The sequence below is a fragment of the Hemitrygon akajei genome, chromosome 5 (genome assembly GCF_048418815.1).
Source record: "Hemitrygon akajei chromosome 5, sHemAka1.3, whole genome shotgun sequence".
NCBI classification, from domain to species: Eukaryota; Metazoa; Chordata; class Chondrichthyes; order Myliobatiformes; family Dasyatidae; genus Hemitrygon; species Hemitrygon akajei.
Genome location: NC_133128.1, coordinates 98,569,540 through 98,588,584, shown reverse-complemented (window position 1 = coordinate 98,588,584; position 19,045 = coordinate 98,569,540). Strand labels below are relative to the sequence as shown.

Here is a 19,045-nt window from a genome sequence, read left to right as displayed (position 1 = left end):
GAATTAGCTCCATTTGTAACTTTCTTATAGTATTTTTTCCTTTTAGGATGAGTTTGCCAAATAGGAAACTTGCCAGTTATAACCATATAACAATTACAGAGTGGAAACAGGCAATCTCGGCCCTTCTAGTCCGTGCTGAATGCTTATTCTCATCTAGTCCCACTGATCTGCACTCAACCCATAACTCTCCATTCTTTTCCTGTCCATAGACCTATCCAATTCTTTTTTTTAAATGACAAAATTGAACCTACCTCTACCGCTCGCACAGAGTTCCCCCTCGTATTACCCCTAAACTTTTGCTCCTTAACTTTCAACTCATGTCTTCTTGTTTGAATCTCCCCTAATCTCAGTGGTAAAAGCCTATCCACGTCAACTCTATCTATCCCCCTCATAATTTTAAATACCTCTATCAAGTCCCCCCTCAACCTTCTACGCTCCAAAGAATAAAGACCTAACTTGTTCAACCTTCCTCTGTAACTTAGGTGCTGAAACCCAGGTAACTTTCTAGTAAATCTCCTCTGTACTCTCTCTATTTTGTTGACACCTTTCCTATAATTCGGTGACCAGAACTGTACACAATACTCCAAATTTGGCCTCACCAATGCCTTGTACAATTTTAACATTACATCCCAACTCCAATACTCAATGCTCTGATTTATAAAGGCCAGCATACCAAAAGCTTTCTTCACCACCCTATCCACATGAGATTCCACCTTCAGGGAACTATGCACCATTATTCCTAGATCACTCTGTTCTACCGCATTCCTTAGTGCCCTACCATTTACCATGTATGTCCTATTTGGATTATTCCTACCAAAATGTAGCACCTCACACTTATCAGCATTAAACTCCATCTGCCATCTTTCAGCCCACTCTTCTAATTGGCCTAAATCTCTCTGCAACCTTTGAAAACCTACTTCATTATCCACAACGCCACCCATCTTAGTATCATCTGCATACTTACTAATCCAATTTACCACCCCATCATCCAGATCATTAATGTATATGACAAACAACATTGGACCCAGTACAGATCCCTGAGGCACACCATTAGTCACCGGCTTCCAACCTGACAAACAGTTATCCACCACTACTCTCTGGCATCTCCCATCCAACCACTGTTGAATCCATTTTACTACTTCAATATTAATACCTAATGATTGAACCTTTCTAACTAACCTTCCAGATTCAGATTTATTTATCGCATTTACATTGAAGAATACAGGTTTTTAAGCACATCAAAGATTACGGAGAGAAGTTAGAAGAATGGGGTTGAGATGGAATATCAATCAGCCCTGATCAAATGGTGGAGTAGACTCGAAAACATTAAACTAATTAAAAGGAAAGGATAGAGTCTGAAATGTGAGTTTAACATTATGTTTTACTTTAAGCGAGGCATGCACATATCACATGGTAGCACGAAGATGTATGCAATTCACATATTTTATGTATGATCCATAATGAATTATTTAAATGAGCAAGAATACTTAATCAAACTATACACACACACACACACACACAAGATTACTCAAATATCACTGAAATATTAAATACACGACACTCCTCTCTGCTTAGCTGTAAATTCCAACTCAATATAGAAAGCATCTCAACGATATACACAATATACTATATAATACAACTACTATACAGACATTCACAGCATTAGTAAATTTTTAATTTTCCCAGTTAGGCCAAAAGATTTAATTGCTCTCAAGGCTTTCTTACTCTTGTGGGTAATGTCTTTCCTGACAAGGGGGATGGCTCTGCTTGCCGGGTAAGACTTGTAGCTGTGAAACAATCTCAATTTCTGGGGCCTCTTCTATGGTAGTTGTAGGAGTTGATTCTGAGACTGTAGGAATTGGTTCTCTGAATCTACTTCAATTCTTACTTCTTTTCAAGTTCTTGTCTTTCTTTTTCTCTCCTTCCTTTTTCTTCTAATTTTTTGTCTCGCTGAGTTTGCTAATTTCTTGAATAATTAGATCTTGTTTATCCTCTTGCATTTCCATAGCACTTACGTCATTTTCTTCTGTTTTTCCTTTTTTTTCCCTAGGGTAGGGAAGGTGTATTTAGTTCACTGGAGTATTCTGTTATTAGTCCTTCTATTGTCCTTTACGATCTGATCTCTCCCCATGGTTTCCTCATCCACAGCATCATCTGACGAATTCTCTATTTTTGTATCTACATTGACTCCTTTCTTTTTGTCCTTCCATTCATCCAGCTGGGCTTTGGTCTTTGCATTTACTTTTACAAGCAGCTTCTTGTCTCACACTTGAAGTTCATTCAGTAACCTAAATGCATACAGAGTAGCTTCTTGTTCTTCATTTTCACAAAAGCCAGATGCTTGCAACTTTCCTGAAGCTTTATGAACTTCCTTCCAGCTTAAAACCAAGCCACACTTTGCAAGTAACTGCTTGATTTCTCAGAAATGTTAGCTACAAAAATTGTTGTAGTTGGACAACGGCTTTCATCACTTTCACAATTCCTCTGAACAGCATGGTTCTTTCTTAGTCCAGTATGCTTTCTAAACACAGGCACAAAGGTTGGCACCAACACCTGGTTCCCCTCTTGGGCAATGGTTCATGGTGTACAGCATCGAGACAGTTGTGGCATCATAGAAAAGAGCAACACAGAAACAGGCCTTTTGGCCCTTCTTGTCTGTGGTGAACCATTTAAACTGCCGACTCTCAATGACCTGCCATAGCCCTCCAGGCACCAATACCTTTTTTAATTCACTTTCAGTTAACTCTGTTACAAGGAATGTGACATGTAAATAGTGGATGGATCTCCAATCAAGTTGTAGTTGTCTCAGCCAATCATGCCCCCACAATGCTGACCCTCCTGTTTTTACCACATACAAGCCCAATGTGGCTTGTTGGTTGTTGTATTTCACTGTAACAAATGTCATTCCCACAGGAGTTTTCTTTTTTCCTCCAGTATAAGTTCTTAGTTGGATATCTGTAGGCTTCAGTTTTGTATCTTTAAAAGGCCATTCAAACTCATTTTGTGGAATGACAGAAACAACCAAGCCAGTGTTCATTTTCATTTTAATTAATTTGGCATTCACATCTGTCATTAACCGTATTACTTGTCAATATTGTTAGTTTTCACGTTGTAAATCTCAAGGCTACATATCCTGTGTCACTCTCATTATTATCGGATTTTTCATCACCAGCCTGCAGATCATTGCTCAATTTGAATTTGGAATTTGGCCTTTTAACTTTTTCTCTTCTCTGGGCAGTCCATTAATTTTTTTCTGCCCTACATACTCTTCATATGAGTCCAACTTTATTACATTTTTTGCATTTCACCAATCTGTATTGGTTTGGTGTATATGAGCCCCTGTCACAATTTGTTTGGCCAGGCTGGTTTCTGTTTAGATGTTGCAGTTTTGTTCATGCTCAGTTTCATTCCTGACTGCAACTCAATCACACCTGTCTGGCAGCATCGGTTGAAATGTGCAGTCAACGTTTCGGGCCGAGACCCTTCATCAGGACTGAAGAAGGAGGGGGCAGAGGCCCCATAAAGACATGAGGGGAGGGTGGAAAAGAACCCCACGTTCTTTATGGGGCCTCTGCTCCCTCCTTCTTCAGTCCTGACGAAGGGTCTCAGCCCGAAACATTGACTGCACATTTCAACGGATGCTGCCCGACCTGTTGAGTTCATCCAGCTTTTGTACATGTTGATTTGACCACAGCATCTGCAGTATACTTTGTGTGAATCACACCTGTCTGCTGTTTACATTGATAAAGCAATTTGCAGGTGCTCTTTTAAATGTTAGTTGTGCTTCAGTTAGGAGCAGTTTTTGAATGCTCTCTTGTAAGATTTCACAAACTAAACGATCTCTCAGTGTATCATTAAGCCCATTACCGAACTGACAATGCTGAGACAATCTCTTCATTTCAGCCACATACGCTGAAATGGACTCCCTTTCCATATGAAACTTAGTGCATTCTGCAATCAACAATGGTGTTGGTTCTAAATGCTCCTGCTTTACTTTCACGATATCAGCAAAGCTCATTTCTGCCAGTTTGGTTGGAGCAGTCAAACTCATAAGCAAACATTTCCTTTAAATCCAGTGCACTCAGTAAAATTGACACTTGCTTCTCATCAGCTATTCCATTTGTTTTAAAATACTGTTCAATTTTCTCTGTATGTAAAATCCAGTTATCCACTATGTAATCAAACATTTCTATCTTTTGGGTGTGGCCAGCCATTTCTGCTCTTTGTTTTGTGATTATTCTCACTTGTTACTCACTGTTTATGAATCTGTGAATTCTTCCATTTTAATGTGTTTTTTAAACGTGGTATGGTTCAAAGAACAGATGCTGCACTGCTTTTTTTAAAACTGGAATGTCTCACTGTGCTTCAACAAGTCAGTAGTCACTCGAGTTCATTTTAAAAAATTACTTCATGTTATGATTTGTAACTCCAAAACAGTAAACCAATTAAAAGGAAAAGGCAGAGTCACATGCTTTACATATAACTCATAATTACTGAAATGAACAAAAATGATTAATCAAACAATATGTATATACAAGATTACTCAAATATTACTGCAATGTTAAATACACAACATACTCTATTCTGCTACTGCGTCTTATGGTCTAATTCCTTTCTTGACAAACTGAGTTCGTCCAATAGATTGTTTGTTGTTTCAGGTTCCACTATCCGCAGTCTTTTGTGTCTCCATTGTATATTCAGCCTTACTGATACAGGCTGAAGCAACAATGGTTTACTGTAGATCATTTTGAAATGTATCAATCAATCATGCAAATATTGCTATTTGTAAATTAAGATGTTAGGCTTGGCTTGGTAGTATATCAGGTTTTAATACCCATGAACTACTCAGCCATATGACAGTTTAGAAGTGATAAATACTGGGAGCAGATATCGGGGGAGAATTTTCTTCAATCCATTTATTATCTGATCTAGAATAGCTGAAGTCATATGAGTGGATTGTCTGCTTTCAGTTGTGTATAATCTCACAAAGCCGGAGTAAAGGATGATGTAGGTTTTTAACATCAGAGGGATGGCAAAGAAAAGCTTTCTTCCATTTTACACACTTTGGGAGGGCTGTTCACAATCATGTACTTCTATTGCTACAGCAGTGATTTGCTGTTCCTCACTATTGGTAATGAACAACAATGCAATCTGTTTCCTTTAAGCCTTTCAATGGATTTTACTTTTATACCTGGCACTGTGCAGTAAAGCTAGCCTTGTTCTTTCTATTGCAATCTGAGTTTTTCTTGAAGTTTAGCAATAAATCTGAGAAGATGTATTTGAAATGCTTGATCAGAATTGATCTGTTATTTGCATGGTTTTCTAACATCAGGGTTTGCTTCTACATTAAACTCTTGGAGCATTGTTGAAGAATGATGTAATGCCATAATGGCAATGAAAAAGAAACAGCATAGACTGCTGGAGTGCTGTCTGCAGAAGGACTGTCACAATTCAAGAACGCAGGTTAAAATCTCTGCTCGAGTAATTAGGGATTGGCATTAAAATGCCACGTATGAACAAAACCTCAAGATTCACTGGTTATGAAGAGAACCATAATTTTGGGGAGTCACTGGTACTGAGAAGGTTGAAGAAGACTTAGTGCTCTTTAAGAACATTATTAAGTGGTATTTTGATTATTTCCTCACTCAGTGGAAGTTATAACAAGTTTGTTGCAAGTTAAGATAATCACAAGAAAATAGTTCAGGAGTTTGAAATATACAGTTGTCCCCCGTTTTTCGAACGTTCGCTTTACGTCAACTCACTGTTACGAAAGACCTACATTAGTTACCTGTTTTTGCTAACAGAAGGTGTTTTCACTGTTATGAAAAAAGGCAGCGCGTACTCCGAGCAGCCGAGCTCCTCCCCCGGAACTTCATTCTAGCCGGCATTGCTTAAACACGTGCCTGTGAGCATCTGTGCTTTATGTGGATTTATTTTGTGCATCCGTTAGCAAGATGAGTTCTAAGGTATCAGAAAAGCCTAAAAGAGCGCGTAAAGGTGTTACACTTAGAGTAAAACTAGATATAATTAAGCGTTTCGATCATGGTGAACAAAATAACGAAGATGATGTTGAAGAGGTTTTGGCATCCCATGACCAAGAACTAAGAAATGAAGAGCTGATGAAGAGGAAAGGATAATAATTGAAGCCGAATGCAGTAGCGAACGGCACAAAAGTGACATCGTCCAGGAACTGCGTGAGATTTTCGCTGCGATTGACAACGCTGCAATGATTGCAGAAAAGTATGACTTTAATTTTGAAAGGGTACGTAGGTTTAGGACAATGCGCGAGGCTAAGCAGTCAAGCATACTGTCGTTTTTCAAGCCTTCCACATTAGCCACAGCAGACGATGAACCTTGACCTTTGACATCGAGGCAGGCAGACATAGAAGAAGGTGACCTGCCTGCCCTAATGGAAACAGACAATGATGACACCCCAGTCTCCTCTACCTCCCACCACCCCAACCTCCGGCGACTCAGCCTAACACACCATCATCAGTGTGCTCACTGTCTTCCCGATTCCGGTAAGTGAAACTACACTGGGCGTACATTATTTCTACTTTATATAGGCTGTGTATTTTTATGTGTTATTTGGTAGCTTCATAGCTTAAAGGTTACTGGAAAGAGTGCTTCTGCCAGGAGCGCTTGCGCCGTGTATTTCTGCCAGGAGCGCTTGCGCCGTGTATTTCTGCTGGGAGCTCTTGCGCCGTGTGTTTTTGCCGCAAGTACTGCCGAGAGCGTTTGCGTGAGATTTTCACTGCGGTGGACAGTGCTGCAGTAATTGTAGAAAAGTATTCCTACATTATATAGGCTGTGTATTTATCAGATCATTCCTGCTTTTACGATATGTTAATGTTATTTTAGGTTTTATGTGTTATTTGGCATGATTGGGTAGGTTATTTTTTGGGTCTGCGAACGCTCACAAATTTTTCCCATATAAATAAATGGTAATTGCTTCTTCACTTTACGACATTCCGGCTTACAAATTGTTTCATAGGAACGCTCTACCTTTGAATAGTGGGGGAAACCTGTATTTTAACAGTGAAGATGTTTTTTTCCTTTTGTGAAAACAATGTTGCAAACTATTGAAGTAAAATCTTTAAATTATTTTACACTTGATAGTGAGTTTAGTGTTAGATTAGATTAAATGAGAAAAACATGTTTACTGTGAAAGTTTTATTTGTCTGTTTCATTTAAATGCATGGTCAGTAAAATTTAGTGTAAAAAAAGTCTTTTTTTCAAAAGAATTGATTGTGTTTAATATATGAACAAATTGTACAATAGTGTAATTTATTGTAATGTTCATTTTGCTAAATTACTCATGACTATTCCATCAAAGTAATAGTATTTCATTATTTTCTTTATTGCAGAACCAATTAAATTGCCCTTTCTCTCCTTAGTTTTATAAGTTCATTAGGAGTTGGGTATATGATGATCTGCTCTGAAAATTATCCAAACGTGCTCGCTTTTTGTTTCCTGGATGAACTACAACGAGAATTCATTACTTTATATGATACAATGAGGATTAACACGGCTGTCAGACCATACTCCTTCATCGAATTTGGTGAGCTTCCAGGCTTTTATAAATTGCTAGTTTGATGATGGAAGTAATGATAATTTGCCTTCTAAAGTACTAATTTGTGGAGTGGAAAGACTTGAAAAGTGTTAATTACATATTACTGCGAGAAAGATGATACACTTTGGAAAATGTTAATCTAATTTTATTACATGGACTATCATTTGTCATTTTGCCACTCTAAGGTTTTCTGTATTAGTCAAACCTTTTATATGGAAATTTGGAGGTGATTTAGGCTATTCTTGTTTAATTGCGACCAGAAGGCAGTTGATCATTTTCTGATAAAGTGTGTAATAATGTACTGTGAATAATAAGCAATATATAATATGTCTCTTTAATATCCAATCATTTGAGTTATGCAACAGGGAGTTTAGCAGTAGTGCTGCAGTCCACCATCACAGCAGGACTTGTCTGTGTCAGGGACAAAGTGAGCAGGAAAAATTAATATGGACACTCCCATCCACCCCCTTCAAACTACCTTTTCCAAAAGCCTCCTCCTGCAAAGCACTATAGGTCTATTAAGACAAAAACTTAATGTCATCTTAAAAATTTCTTCCCCCAGTTAGTTAATTTGAAAAATCATTCTAGTTAGCTCCCCCACCCACTCTTATCTATTGCCTCAATCACTGCACTGCACTGTAAACACTCTTTATAAAGTTGTTTACATTGTAAATACAGGTATTTATGCACATAATATTTCATACCTGTACTTTAAGCTCCAACTTATTTTTTATGTATTTTTATTTTTATCTAACTTATTTTTATGTATTCTTTATAATTGTTGAATGTTGTGATGTTTTTTTTTGTTGCTTGTTGCAGCCTGATCAATACACCACAGCAAATTCCTAATACATATAAATGCATATGGTGAATAAAGTTGATCTTTGATTCTTTTTAGAATGAGATAAACAATTTGAATAATGGATATAGCATGTTTGTAGTATAGGTTAACTTACCTCAATAGGATTTTTCTCCCTTGAAGACTCAACCATATCTTCCTCTTATAAATTGGAGATGAGGTTTGTAAAGTTGCTCTCAAATGTTAGAATTTCAGCAGAGGTGCCATCTACACCAGGAGCTCTTTCTTTCACTTGACTTGTCACTTTTCAACTTCAGAATCAAAATCAGGTGTAATATCAGTGACATAAGCTGTGGAATTTATTGTTTTTGGCAACATTTTCAATGCAATACATTAAAAAATGATGTGTATTACAATATATTAAATGAGCCCTCTTTGCTAGAGTGGCTCAAGCCCATGATGGAACTGGCTGAGTTAACTTCTTGTTAATCTAGAAAAGTAGCAACACTGGACCAGATAGTGTGCTTTGGGATGAAGTCAGGGGCACTGGTGTCAGGGTTAGAATTTGTAGAAAAATTCTTTTAAGTCTCTTGAAGTTTTAAGCTTTTTAAGATTATAAGCTAACTATAGTAGAAATCTCCCTGGTTTGTCTACCACAGGGTAAATACATCAGGGAGACAGGTAGTGTAGAGGCTAACACAACACCATTAGAACTCAGGGCTTTCTGGAATTTGGAGTTCAATTGTGGCGCCTTTCTGTAAGGAGCCTCTGTATGTCCTCTGCATGAAATGCATGGTTTTCCCTGGCTGCTCAGGTTTCCTCCCACAGTCCAAAGATGTACTGGATAGGTTATTGGTCATTGTAAAATTGTCCCATGAGTAGGTTAAGGTTAAATCAGAGGTTGCTGAGGCAGCATGGCTCAAAGGGCTGGAAGGGCCTTCTTTATGCTGTATTGCTAAAATAATGGATGGATAAATAGACAAATAAATAATCATGGGGTGATCCTCCTTAATCCATGCTTCACTTGTCTGAGCAGCTGCTTCTTGAATCCCGTTATAGATTCTGACAATTTCAGGTATAATGAATGTGATTTTCATTGCACAACAACTGCAAGCATAAACAACCATAGATAGCCTTTCTTGTCCTTGCAAAATCCTTTGACTCCCATCAATCAAGAGGATTGTGCAGAATCCTTTACACATTAGGCTGCCTTCAGAAATTTATTTCCATTCCATGTGTGCTATGTGCTAGATGACACTTACGTGCCTCATATTCACCAGATTCCAGCTCATTCAGCTGACATCTCTGCCACCTTTGTTATTCAATCTCTGAGGTCTCCACTCTTTTCACAGGCCTTTCCTTTTTTTCACTTTTTCCCTGTCCTCTTTCTTTAACTTAAAACTTGCTGAATTTTTAACTTTTCAAAATTTCATCAACTTGAAATGTTAACTTACACTCAGTGGTCATTTTATTAGGTATAGGAGGTACCCAACAAAGTGGCCACTGAGTGTATGCTGCTGCTGTAGCCTATCCACTTCAAGGTTTGACATGTTGTGCATTCAGAGATGCTGTTCTCATTCAGGGATTCTACTGAAGTTGGATGGGGATACAACTAGAGCTCATGGGTTAAGGATAAAAGGTGAAAAGTTTAAGAGGAACATGAGGGGAAACTTCTTCACTCAGAGGGTCATGAGAGTGTGGAATAAACTGCCATCACGTGCATGCGAGCTTGATTTCAACGTTTAATAAAAGTTTGGGTAGGTATGTAGATGGGAGGGGTATGGAGGTCCTGGTGCAGCTCAATGGAAGTAGGCAGTTTAAATGGTTTAGCACAGAATAGATGAACCAAAGAGCCTATTTCTGTTTTGTACTTTTCTACAACTTTTTTTCACACCACAGTTGTAACACAGGGTTATTTGAGTTATTGTCACCTTTCTGTCTGCTTGAACCAGACTGGCTATTCTCCTTTGACCTCCCTCCTTATCAAGGCCTTTTTGTCTACGGAATACTGACCATTACATTTTTTTGATCTTTATTTGTAAGACTGTGTTTTCTTTAAATCTCTAGATAATTTTATCCAGAAAACCAAGCAGAGGTTTAACAACCCCCGGTCTTTGTCTACGAAGATAAACCTTGCTGACATGCAGACTGAGATCAAATTAAGGCCAGCCCATCAGCTTACAGTATATGATCTTGGAGCAACAAATGGAAGCTTACAACCACGTTCTTCCCCCCACAAGGGGATAGGTGAGACCCTTTTACTTATAAGAAATTTAATAAAAACTGTGCCCATGATCTGTTTTTTTAATCAATCATGCTATTGTATGCACTGTTGTAACTATATGTTGCAACTATGTGGTTTTGTGCAGGTCTTGTAGCTTTAGTTTTTGGTCTTGTTTTGTCTGGTGGATTTGGAGCTCCTTTCTGGGGAAGGCACTAAGATGGTAGCGTGATATTAATACACAGCAGCCTCTCCGGACTCTGGATTGGGGATTGCCAAACATTATGTAGATTTCTGGTGTAGTCTGTTTTGTCATGTGCTTTTGTGATATCATTCTGGAAGAACGTTGTCTCATTTTTTAACTGCATTGCATTTGTGGTTTCTAAATGAAAGTAAACTGAATCTGAATCTGAAAAAGCCATTCACTGCTCCAACTTGACCCGACTTCACTTTCTCTGCTAAGATTTATCACCTTTTGAAGTGTTACGTACCCCGTAACTGGGTGTCTGACCAGCAAAGATAGAAGAATCCATTTGAGTCTGGTGGTACTATTTTCAAACAGTGTTTATTAGTAAAATATACAAATCAATATCAACAATGCAAATATATAGATAATACATGTTAGCAATACTAAACCTAAAAGTGTGGTTATAATAATAATCAATAATAAACAAGCTCTATCGATGTCTAGGGGATAATGAATTGTCATATGTGAATATAAAGTTCAGTTCAGTTCATACGTGCTGAGGTAGTTGTTGGTGGTTTTGTTGTAATTGTTGGGGAGAGAGAGAGAGAGAGAGCAAGCAAACAGTAACAGCTGCAGCCAGGCAAACCTTCCTTTACGTTCTTGATCCATCGATGTGTTGTTGTGGCCATTCAGGTATGACCCCTCTATCCTTCAGCCAGACCATTCTTCTGTGGTGGACTCGTCACCCAGGCAAGGGTGGACACACACACAAGCCTCCACCGGCCCTGCTATAACACTGTGAGTTAAACTGACCGATCCTTTGCTCGGTCCCCGATGCCCCACACCTTCTCGTGGGTTCCAACACTCAAGCAGTGCTCACTAGTGTGTCTCCTGGTGTGTCTGAGGGGTGTCTCCCCAGACCTCACTTTTATCCCTACTCACGGGGTCTCAGGTGTCAATCAGTTTTGAATGGCTTAGTCCATCAAACCAGCCCACTCCGGCTGTCCACTGAGGAATTTTAATGAACAGAATGGTACCAAGTAAACAGCCCTCTCCAGAGCCATAAGTCTTTCAGGAGTCATAATATGGTGGGTCAACAAGTCTCTCTCTCCCAGTGTTATCTCTCCCTTATCTGAAGCAGATGTTCCAGTCCCAGTATGTTTTCCCTTTGTCTCTCTTTCTCTCTTATTAGCAGCGTGGCAACAGTAACAGTTTGTGATTCTCCCGGGGCGGTGGGGGGGGGGGGGGGGGGGGGGAAATATGGGCAACTCTGCACCCTTCTGCCCATCAGAGCTGTTCATCCTTCATAACAGAAGAAACATCAGTTCATCTCAGATAGGCATGTTATATCCTTCCATTACATCCTTCTGGTCTCCACAGTGAGTTAAGCAATTTCAAATGTTGATTCTGATATTCCTATTTCCAAGTTCAAAATAAATTTATTGTCAAAAGTATGTACATGTAACCATGCACTACCTTGAGATTCATTTTCTTGAAGGTATTTACAGTAGATCAAAGAAATACAATAGAATCAATGAAAGACTGCACACAAAAACTGACAATCAATGTGCAAAAGAAATCAAACTGAAAATAATATAATAAATAATACTAAGAACATTAGTTGTAGTCCATGAAAGTGAGTCCATAGAGTGTGAAATCATTTCAGAGTTGTGCTGAGTTAAGTTATCCATGCTGGTTCAGGAGCCTGATGGTTGAAGGTTAATAATTGTTCCTGAACCTGGTGGTGGGGGAACCTAAAGTTCCTATGCCTCCTTCCCAATGGCAGCAGCAAGAAAAGAACATGGACTGAATGGTGGGGGCCTTTGATGATGTACACTGCTTTCTTGTGGCAACACTCCACCAGTCCCACATTTTATTCATGATTGCTATTTTTGCCTTGATTACCTCTTACTGTTTAATCTCACTTTCCCTTCCACTTTTCTCTTATTTCCTCTTTTCTGCATATTAAGACATGTTTATGATGTTAATCCACTTCTAGCCCTGTTAAAGGATCAGCAGCAGAAATGTTGCCATGTTTTGTGGCCTGAGTGGTTTTGACACATCTTCCTTTTCCATTCCTTGTCTATGTCTTGGTAGCAACAGCTTGCATCTGATTAGTAACTTTACTGGATAAAAACTGTAATAATTGACATTGACCACATTCTTTAGGCCTACCATTTTTGATTATCTGTCATGATAGTCATGTTTTATTATATATGTTTTATTGCATTAAAGGCATTATTCATATGATGATGCTTTTGAGTTGTAAGATGTTTGTGAACCCTTTGTATTTACCTGGTTTTCTGCAGTAATTAAGTGTGGTCTGATCTTCAGCTCAGTCACAATAATAGACAGACACAATCTGCCTAAAGTAGTAACACACAAGCAATTGTACTTTTCATGCCTTTATTGAACACATTTTTAATCATTTACAGTCCAGGCTGGGAAAAGCATGTGAACCCTTGTATTTAATCACTGGTAGAATCTCCTTTAGCAGTAATAACCTCAACCAAATGTTTCCTGTAGCTACTGATCAGACATGCACAATGGTGAGGAGGAATTTTTAGACCATTCCTCCATATAACATTTTTAGTTTATCTACATTTCTGGGATACCTTGCATGAACATCCCTCTTCAGGTCATGCCACAGCATCTCAATTGAGTTAATTTTCTTTCTTTTAAATCATTATGTTGTTGATTTACTCTTCTGTTTCAGATCATTGTCTTGTTGCATCATCCAACTTTTATTAAGCTTCAGGTGATGGACTACTATCCTGACAATCTCCTGTAAAAATGTCTTGATACAATTTTGAATTCAGTGATTGCAAGTTGTCCAGGTCCTGAGGCAGCAAAGTAGCCCCAAGCCATGATGCTCTTTCCACTGTGCTTCACAGTTGGGATGAGGTTTTGGTGTTGGTATGCAGTCCCCTTTTCTTCTAAACATAGCAGTATGCATTTCTGCCAAGAACTTGTCTCATCTGCCCACAGGACATTGTCCTAGAAGTGTTGTGGAACATCCAGCTGGTCTTTTACAAACTTGAGACATGAGGCAATTTTTTTGGAGAACAGTGGTTTCCTCTGTGGTGTTCTTCTATGAACACCATTCTTGTTCAGTGTTTTCTTATAGTGGACACATGAACAGAGACTTTAGCAAGTTTTAGAGAGTTCTGCAGGTCTTTTGCCCTTACCCTTGGCTTCTTTTTCAGCTCCTTTAGTATTGTGCATTCTGATCTTTACAAGAAGCCCACTTATTGGGAAAGAAGCAACAGTACTGAGTTTCCTCCATTTGTAGACAATTTCTGTTACTGTGGACTGATGATCACTTGCATCTTAAAATTGTTTTTGTAGCCTTTTCCAGCTTCACACATTCTTCTTCTAATGGCCTCTGAAAGTTGTTTTGATTGAGGCATGGTGCACGTGAACAGATCCTTCTTGAGAAGAGCAAAACTCTCTCAGTAACCTGACTTTGTGTGTCTTTTTTTTATAGGGCAGGACACACCTCCAATCTCATCTCATTGATTGGAACAACGTGTGTTTTTTGAACCTAGAGGGTGTTTAAATGCTGTACTCCATATTGACGAAAAGTACAATTGTTTATTTGTTATTCATTTAGGCAGATTGTGTTTGTCTATTATTGTGAGTTGGCTGAAGATGAGACCTCATTTTATGAGTAATTAATGCAGAAAACCAAGTAATTGCAAAGGAGTCAGACTTTTTCTTGCAACTGTATGTAGTGCACAAGATAATAAAATGCATAAAGTGGACAACCGAGACATTTTCCCAGTCTGGTAATAGCTAATTCAAAAGATCTTTAAGATGTTTGGAGGAAAGTATAGCAGAATGTCAGAGGATGATTTTCTACACAGAGAATGGTAGGTACGTTGAATGCACTACTTGGGGTGGTGGGTGGTAGAGGATATTACATTTGGGACATTGAACGGATCCTTAGATAGGCATATGGAGGGTTATGTGGGAGGGAAGGATTAGATTGATCTTAAATAAGTTATAAGGTTGGCCCAACATTGTGAGCTGAATGGCCTGTCCTGTGCTGCAGTGTTCTATTTTCTATATCTTACCTTTAGAAGCAGCTTTCAATCTCATCTAACTTTAAAAGGCCTTATTTCAACTCTCTTTGTACTCCCAGCTGTTTGTTTAGCTTTTGAAACCTCCTTCTCAATCTCTTTAACACTTGAGTGGGCCAGTGAAGGAGTGGAACTTTGAGGCTTTGACTCAAGCGGCTTTGAAGAGAAGAGGGGGAGGATGAGCTTGCTCCCAGTTAGGCTTTACAGTGCCTCCTGAGATGGTGATGTGCCTTTCGTGTGAGATGTGGCAGTCTTGGGGGATCTCCCCTCTCCCTCAGAGTCACATCTGCCAGAAGTGCATGCGGCTGGACGATATAGAAAACCGTGTAAGGGATCTGGAACAGCAGCTGGATGACCTTCGGCTCATAAGGGAGAATGAGGCAGTCATAGATGAGAGCTACAGGGAGGTAGCCACACATAGGCTGCCAGAAGCAGGTCGTTGGGTGACAGTCGTGGGGGGGGGAAGCGAAGGTAAGTAGACAAGTAGTACAGAGCACCCCTGTAGCCATTCCCCTGAATAATAAGTTTACTGTCCTGGATACTGTTGGCAGGGTCGACCAACCAGGTGTGAGCCACAGTGGCAGGGCCTCTGGCACTGAGTCTGACCCTGTAGTGCAGAAGGGTGGGATGGAAAAGAGGAGAGCTGTCGTCATTGGAGACTCTATAGTCAGGGGAGCAGACAGGAGATTTTGTGGATGTGAGAAAAACACCCACGTGGTTTGTTGCCTCCCAGGTGCCGGGGTCCAGGATGTCTCTGACTGGGTGCACAACATTCTGGTACGAGAGGGAAAGCAACCAGAAGCCGTGATACATGTTGGTACCAATGACATAAGCAGAAAGAGGGATGAGGTCCTGAAGTGTGAGTTTTGGGAACTAGGCAGAAGGTTGAAGAACAGGACCTCGAGGGTGGCGTTCTCAGGATTGCTGCCAGTACTACGTGATAGTGATGGTAAGGATTGGAGGAGATGGCAGTTGAATGCATGGCTGAGTAGTTGGTGCAGGGGGCAGGGTTTTGCATTTTTGGATCATTGGGATCTCTTCTGGGGAAGGTGGGACCTGTACAGATTGGATGGGTTGCACCTGAACTCGAGGGGGATCAATATTCTTGTAGGTAGGTTTGCTAGCATTGTTCAGGAGGGTTTAAACTAATTTACAAGGGGGATGGGACCCGGAGTGATAGAGCAGTGGAAGAAGTGCATGGAGTAAAGCCAGATCTAACATATAAAGAGGCTTTGAGGAAAGAGAAGCAGAATAAAGGGTGTAAGGGTAGTAAGGCAGAAGGGCTAAAGTGTGTGTACTTCAATGCAAGAAGCATCAGGAACAAAGGTGATGAACTGAGAGCTTGGATACATACATGGAATTATGATGTAGTGGCCATTACAGATACTTGCTGGCACCAGGGCAGGAATGGATTCTCAATATTCCTGGATTTCAGTGCTTTAAAAGGGATAGAGGGGGAGAAAGTGGAGGAGGGGTGGCATTACTGGTCAGGATACTATTACAGCTACAGAAAGGGTGGGTAATGTAGCAGGATCCTCTTTTGAGTCAGTATGGGTGGAAGTCAGGAACAGGTAGGGAGCAGTTACTCTATTGGGAGTATTCTTTAGGCCCCCTGGTAGCAGCAGAGACACCAAGGAGCAGATTGGGAGGCAAATTTTGGAAAGTTGCAAAAATAACAGGGTTGTTATCATGGGTGACTTTAACTTCCCTAATATTGATTGGCACCTGATTAGTTCCAATGGTTTAGACGTGGCAGAGTTTGTTAAGTGTGTCCAGGATGGATTCCTGTCATAGTATGTTGACAGGCCGACTAGGGGGAATGCGATACTAGATTTAGTATTAGGTAACGAACCGGGTCAGGTCACAGATCTCTCAGTGGGTGAGCATCTGGGGGACAGTGACCACCACTCCCTGGCCTTTAGCATTATCATGGAAAAGGATAGAATCAGAGAGGACAGGAAAATTTTTAATTGGGGAAGGGCAAATTATGAGTCTATAAGGCTAGAACTTGTGGGTGTGAATTGGGATGATGTTTTTGCAGGGAAATGTACTATGGACATGTGGTTGATGTTTAGGGATCTTTTGCAGAATGTTAGGGATAATTTGGTTCCAGTGAGGAAGATGATGAATGGTAGGGTGAAGGAACCATGGATGACAAGTGAGGTGGAAAATCTAGTCAGGTGGAAGAAGGCAGCATACTTAAGGTTTAGGAAGCAAGGATCAGATGGGTCTATTGAGGAATATAGGGTAACAAGAAAGGAGCTTAAGAAGGGGCTGAGGAGAGCAAGAACTTGGTGAGTAGGGTAAAGGAAAACCCCAAAGTCATTCTTCAATTATGTGAAGAACAACAGGATGACAGAAGTGAAGGTAGGACTGATTAGAGATAAAGGTGGGAAGATGTGCCTGGAGGCTGTGGAAGTCTCAATGATTACTTCTCTTCGGTATTCACCAATGAGAGGGAACTTGATGATGGTGAGGGCAATATGAGTGAGGCTGATGTTCTGGAGCATGTTGATATTAAGGGAGAAGAGGTGTTGGAGTTGTTAAAATACATTCGGACAGATAAGTCCCCGGGGCCTGACGGAATATTCCCCAGGCTGCTCCACGAGGCAAGGGAAGAGATTACAGAGCCTCTGGCTAGGATCTTTATGTCCTCGTTGTCCACAGGAATGGTACTGGAGGATTGGACGGAGACGAATGTTGTCCCCTTGTTCAAAAAAGGTAGTAGGGATAGTCCGGGTAATTATAGATCAGTGAGCCTTACGTCAGTGGTGGGAAAGCTGTTGGAGAAGATTCTTATAGATAGGATCTGTGGGCATTTAGAGAATCATGGTCTGATCAGGGACAGTCAGCAGGGCTTTGTGAAGGGCAGATCTTGTCTAACAAGCCTGATAAAGTTCTTTGAGGAGGTGACCAGGCATATAGATGAGGGTAGTGTAGTAGATGTGATCTACATGGATTTTAGTAAGGCGTTTGATAAGGTTCCACACGATAGGCTTATTCAGAAAGTCAGGAGGCATTGGATCCAGGGAAGTTCGGCCAGGTGGATTCAGAATTGGCTTGCCTGCAGAAGGCAGAGGGTTGTGGTGGAGGGAGCACATTCAGATTGGAGGGTTGTGGCTAGTGGTGTCCCCCCCAGGATCTGTTCTGGGACCTCTACTTTTTGTGATTTTTATTAACGACCTGGATGTGGGGGTAGAAGGGTGGGTTGGCAAGTTTGCAGACGACACAAAGGTTGGTGGTGTTGTGGATAGTGTAGAGGATTGTTGAAAATTGCAGAGAGACGTTGATAGAATGAAGAAGCAGGCTGAAAAGTGGCAGATGGAGTTCAACCCGGAGAAGTGTGAGGTGGTACACTTTGGAAGGACAAACTCCAAGGCAGAGGACAAAGTAAATGGCAGGATACTTGGTAGTGTGGAGGAGCAGAGGGATCTGGGGGTACATGTCCACAGATCCCTGAAAGTTGCCTCACAGGTAGATAGGGTAGTTAAGAAAGCTTATGAGGTGTTAGCTTTCATAAGTTGAGGGATAGAGTTTGAGAGTCGAGGTAATGATGCAGCTCTATAATACTCTGGTTAGGCCACACTTGGAGTACTGTGTCCAGTTCTGGTCGCCTCACTATAGGAAGGATGTGGAAGCATTGGAAAGGGTACAGAGGAGATTACCAGGATGCTGCCTGGTTTAGAGAGTATGCATTATGATCAGAGATTAAGGGAGCTAGGGAGCTTTGGAGAGAAGGAGGATGAGAGGAGACATGATAGAGGTATACAAGATATTAAGAGAAATAGATAAAGTGGACAGCCAGTGCCTCTTCCCCAGGGTACCACTGCTCAATACAAGAGGACATGGTTTAAGGTAAGGGGTGGGAAGTTCCAGGGGGATATTAGAGGAAGGTTTTTTACTCAGAGAGTGGTTGGTGTGAGGAATGCACTGTCTGAGTCAGTGGTGGAGGCAGATACACTAGTGAAATTTAAGAGACTACTGAACAGGTATATGGAGGAATTTAAGGTCGAGGTTATATGGGAGCAGGATTTAAGGGTCAGCACAACATTGTGGGCCGAAGGGCCTGTACTGTGCTGTACTATGTTCTATGTTATGTTTGACTGGAGCATGACTCTCCTATTGCATTTCATCCTTCATTGAGACCTTTTTTACTGTCATATCCAGAGAATAAAAATATAGA

General features: G+C 40.4%; 1 protein-coding gene across 5 annotated transcripts in view; it reads left to right on the top strand.

Moving 5' to 3' along the window:
* sec22a (SEC22 homolog A, vesicle trafficking protein) overlaps positions 1-19,045 on the top strand; it is a 121,214-nt gene that overhangs the window by 38,702 nt on the left and 63,467 nt on the right. For all 5 annotated transcript variants that reach the window (XM_073046129.1, XM_073046127.1, XM_073046124.1 and 2 more), the window contains exons 3-4: positions 7,398-7,561; positions 10,440-10,619. In XM_073046129.1, coding sequence (XP_072902230.1) covers positions 7,398-7,561; positions 10,440-10,619 — 344 coding nt within the window. The remainder of the gene's footprint in view (positions 1-7,397; positions 7,562-10,439; positions 10,620-19,045) is intronic.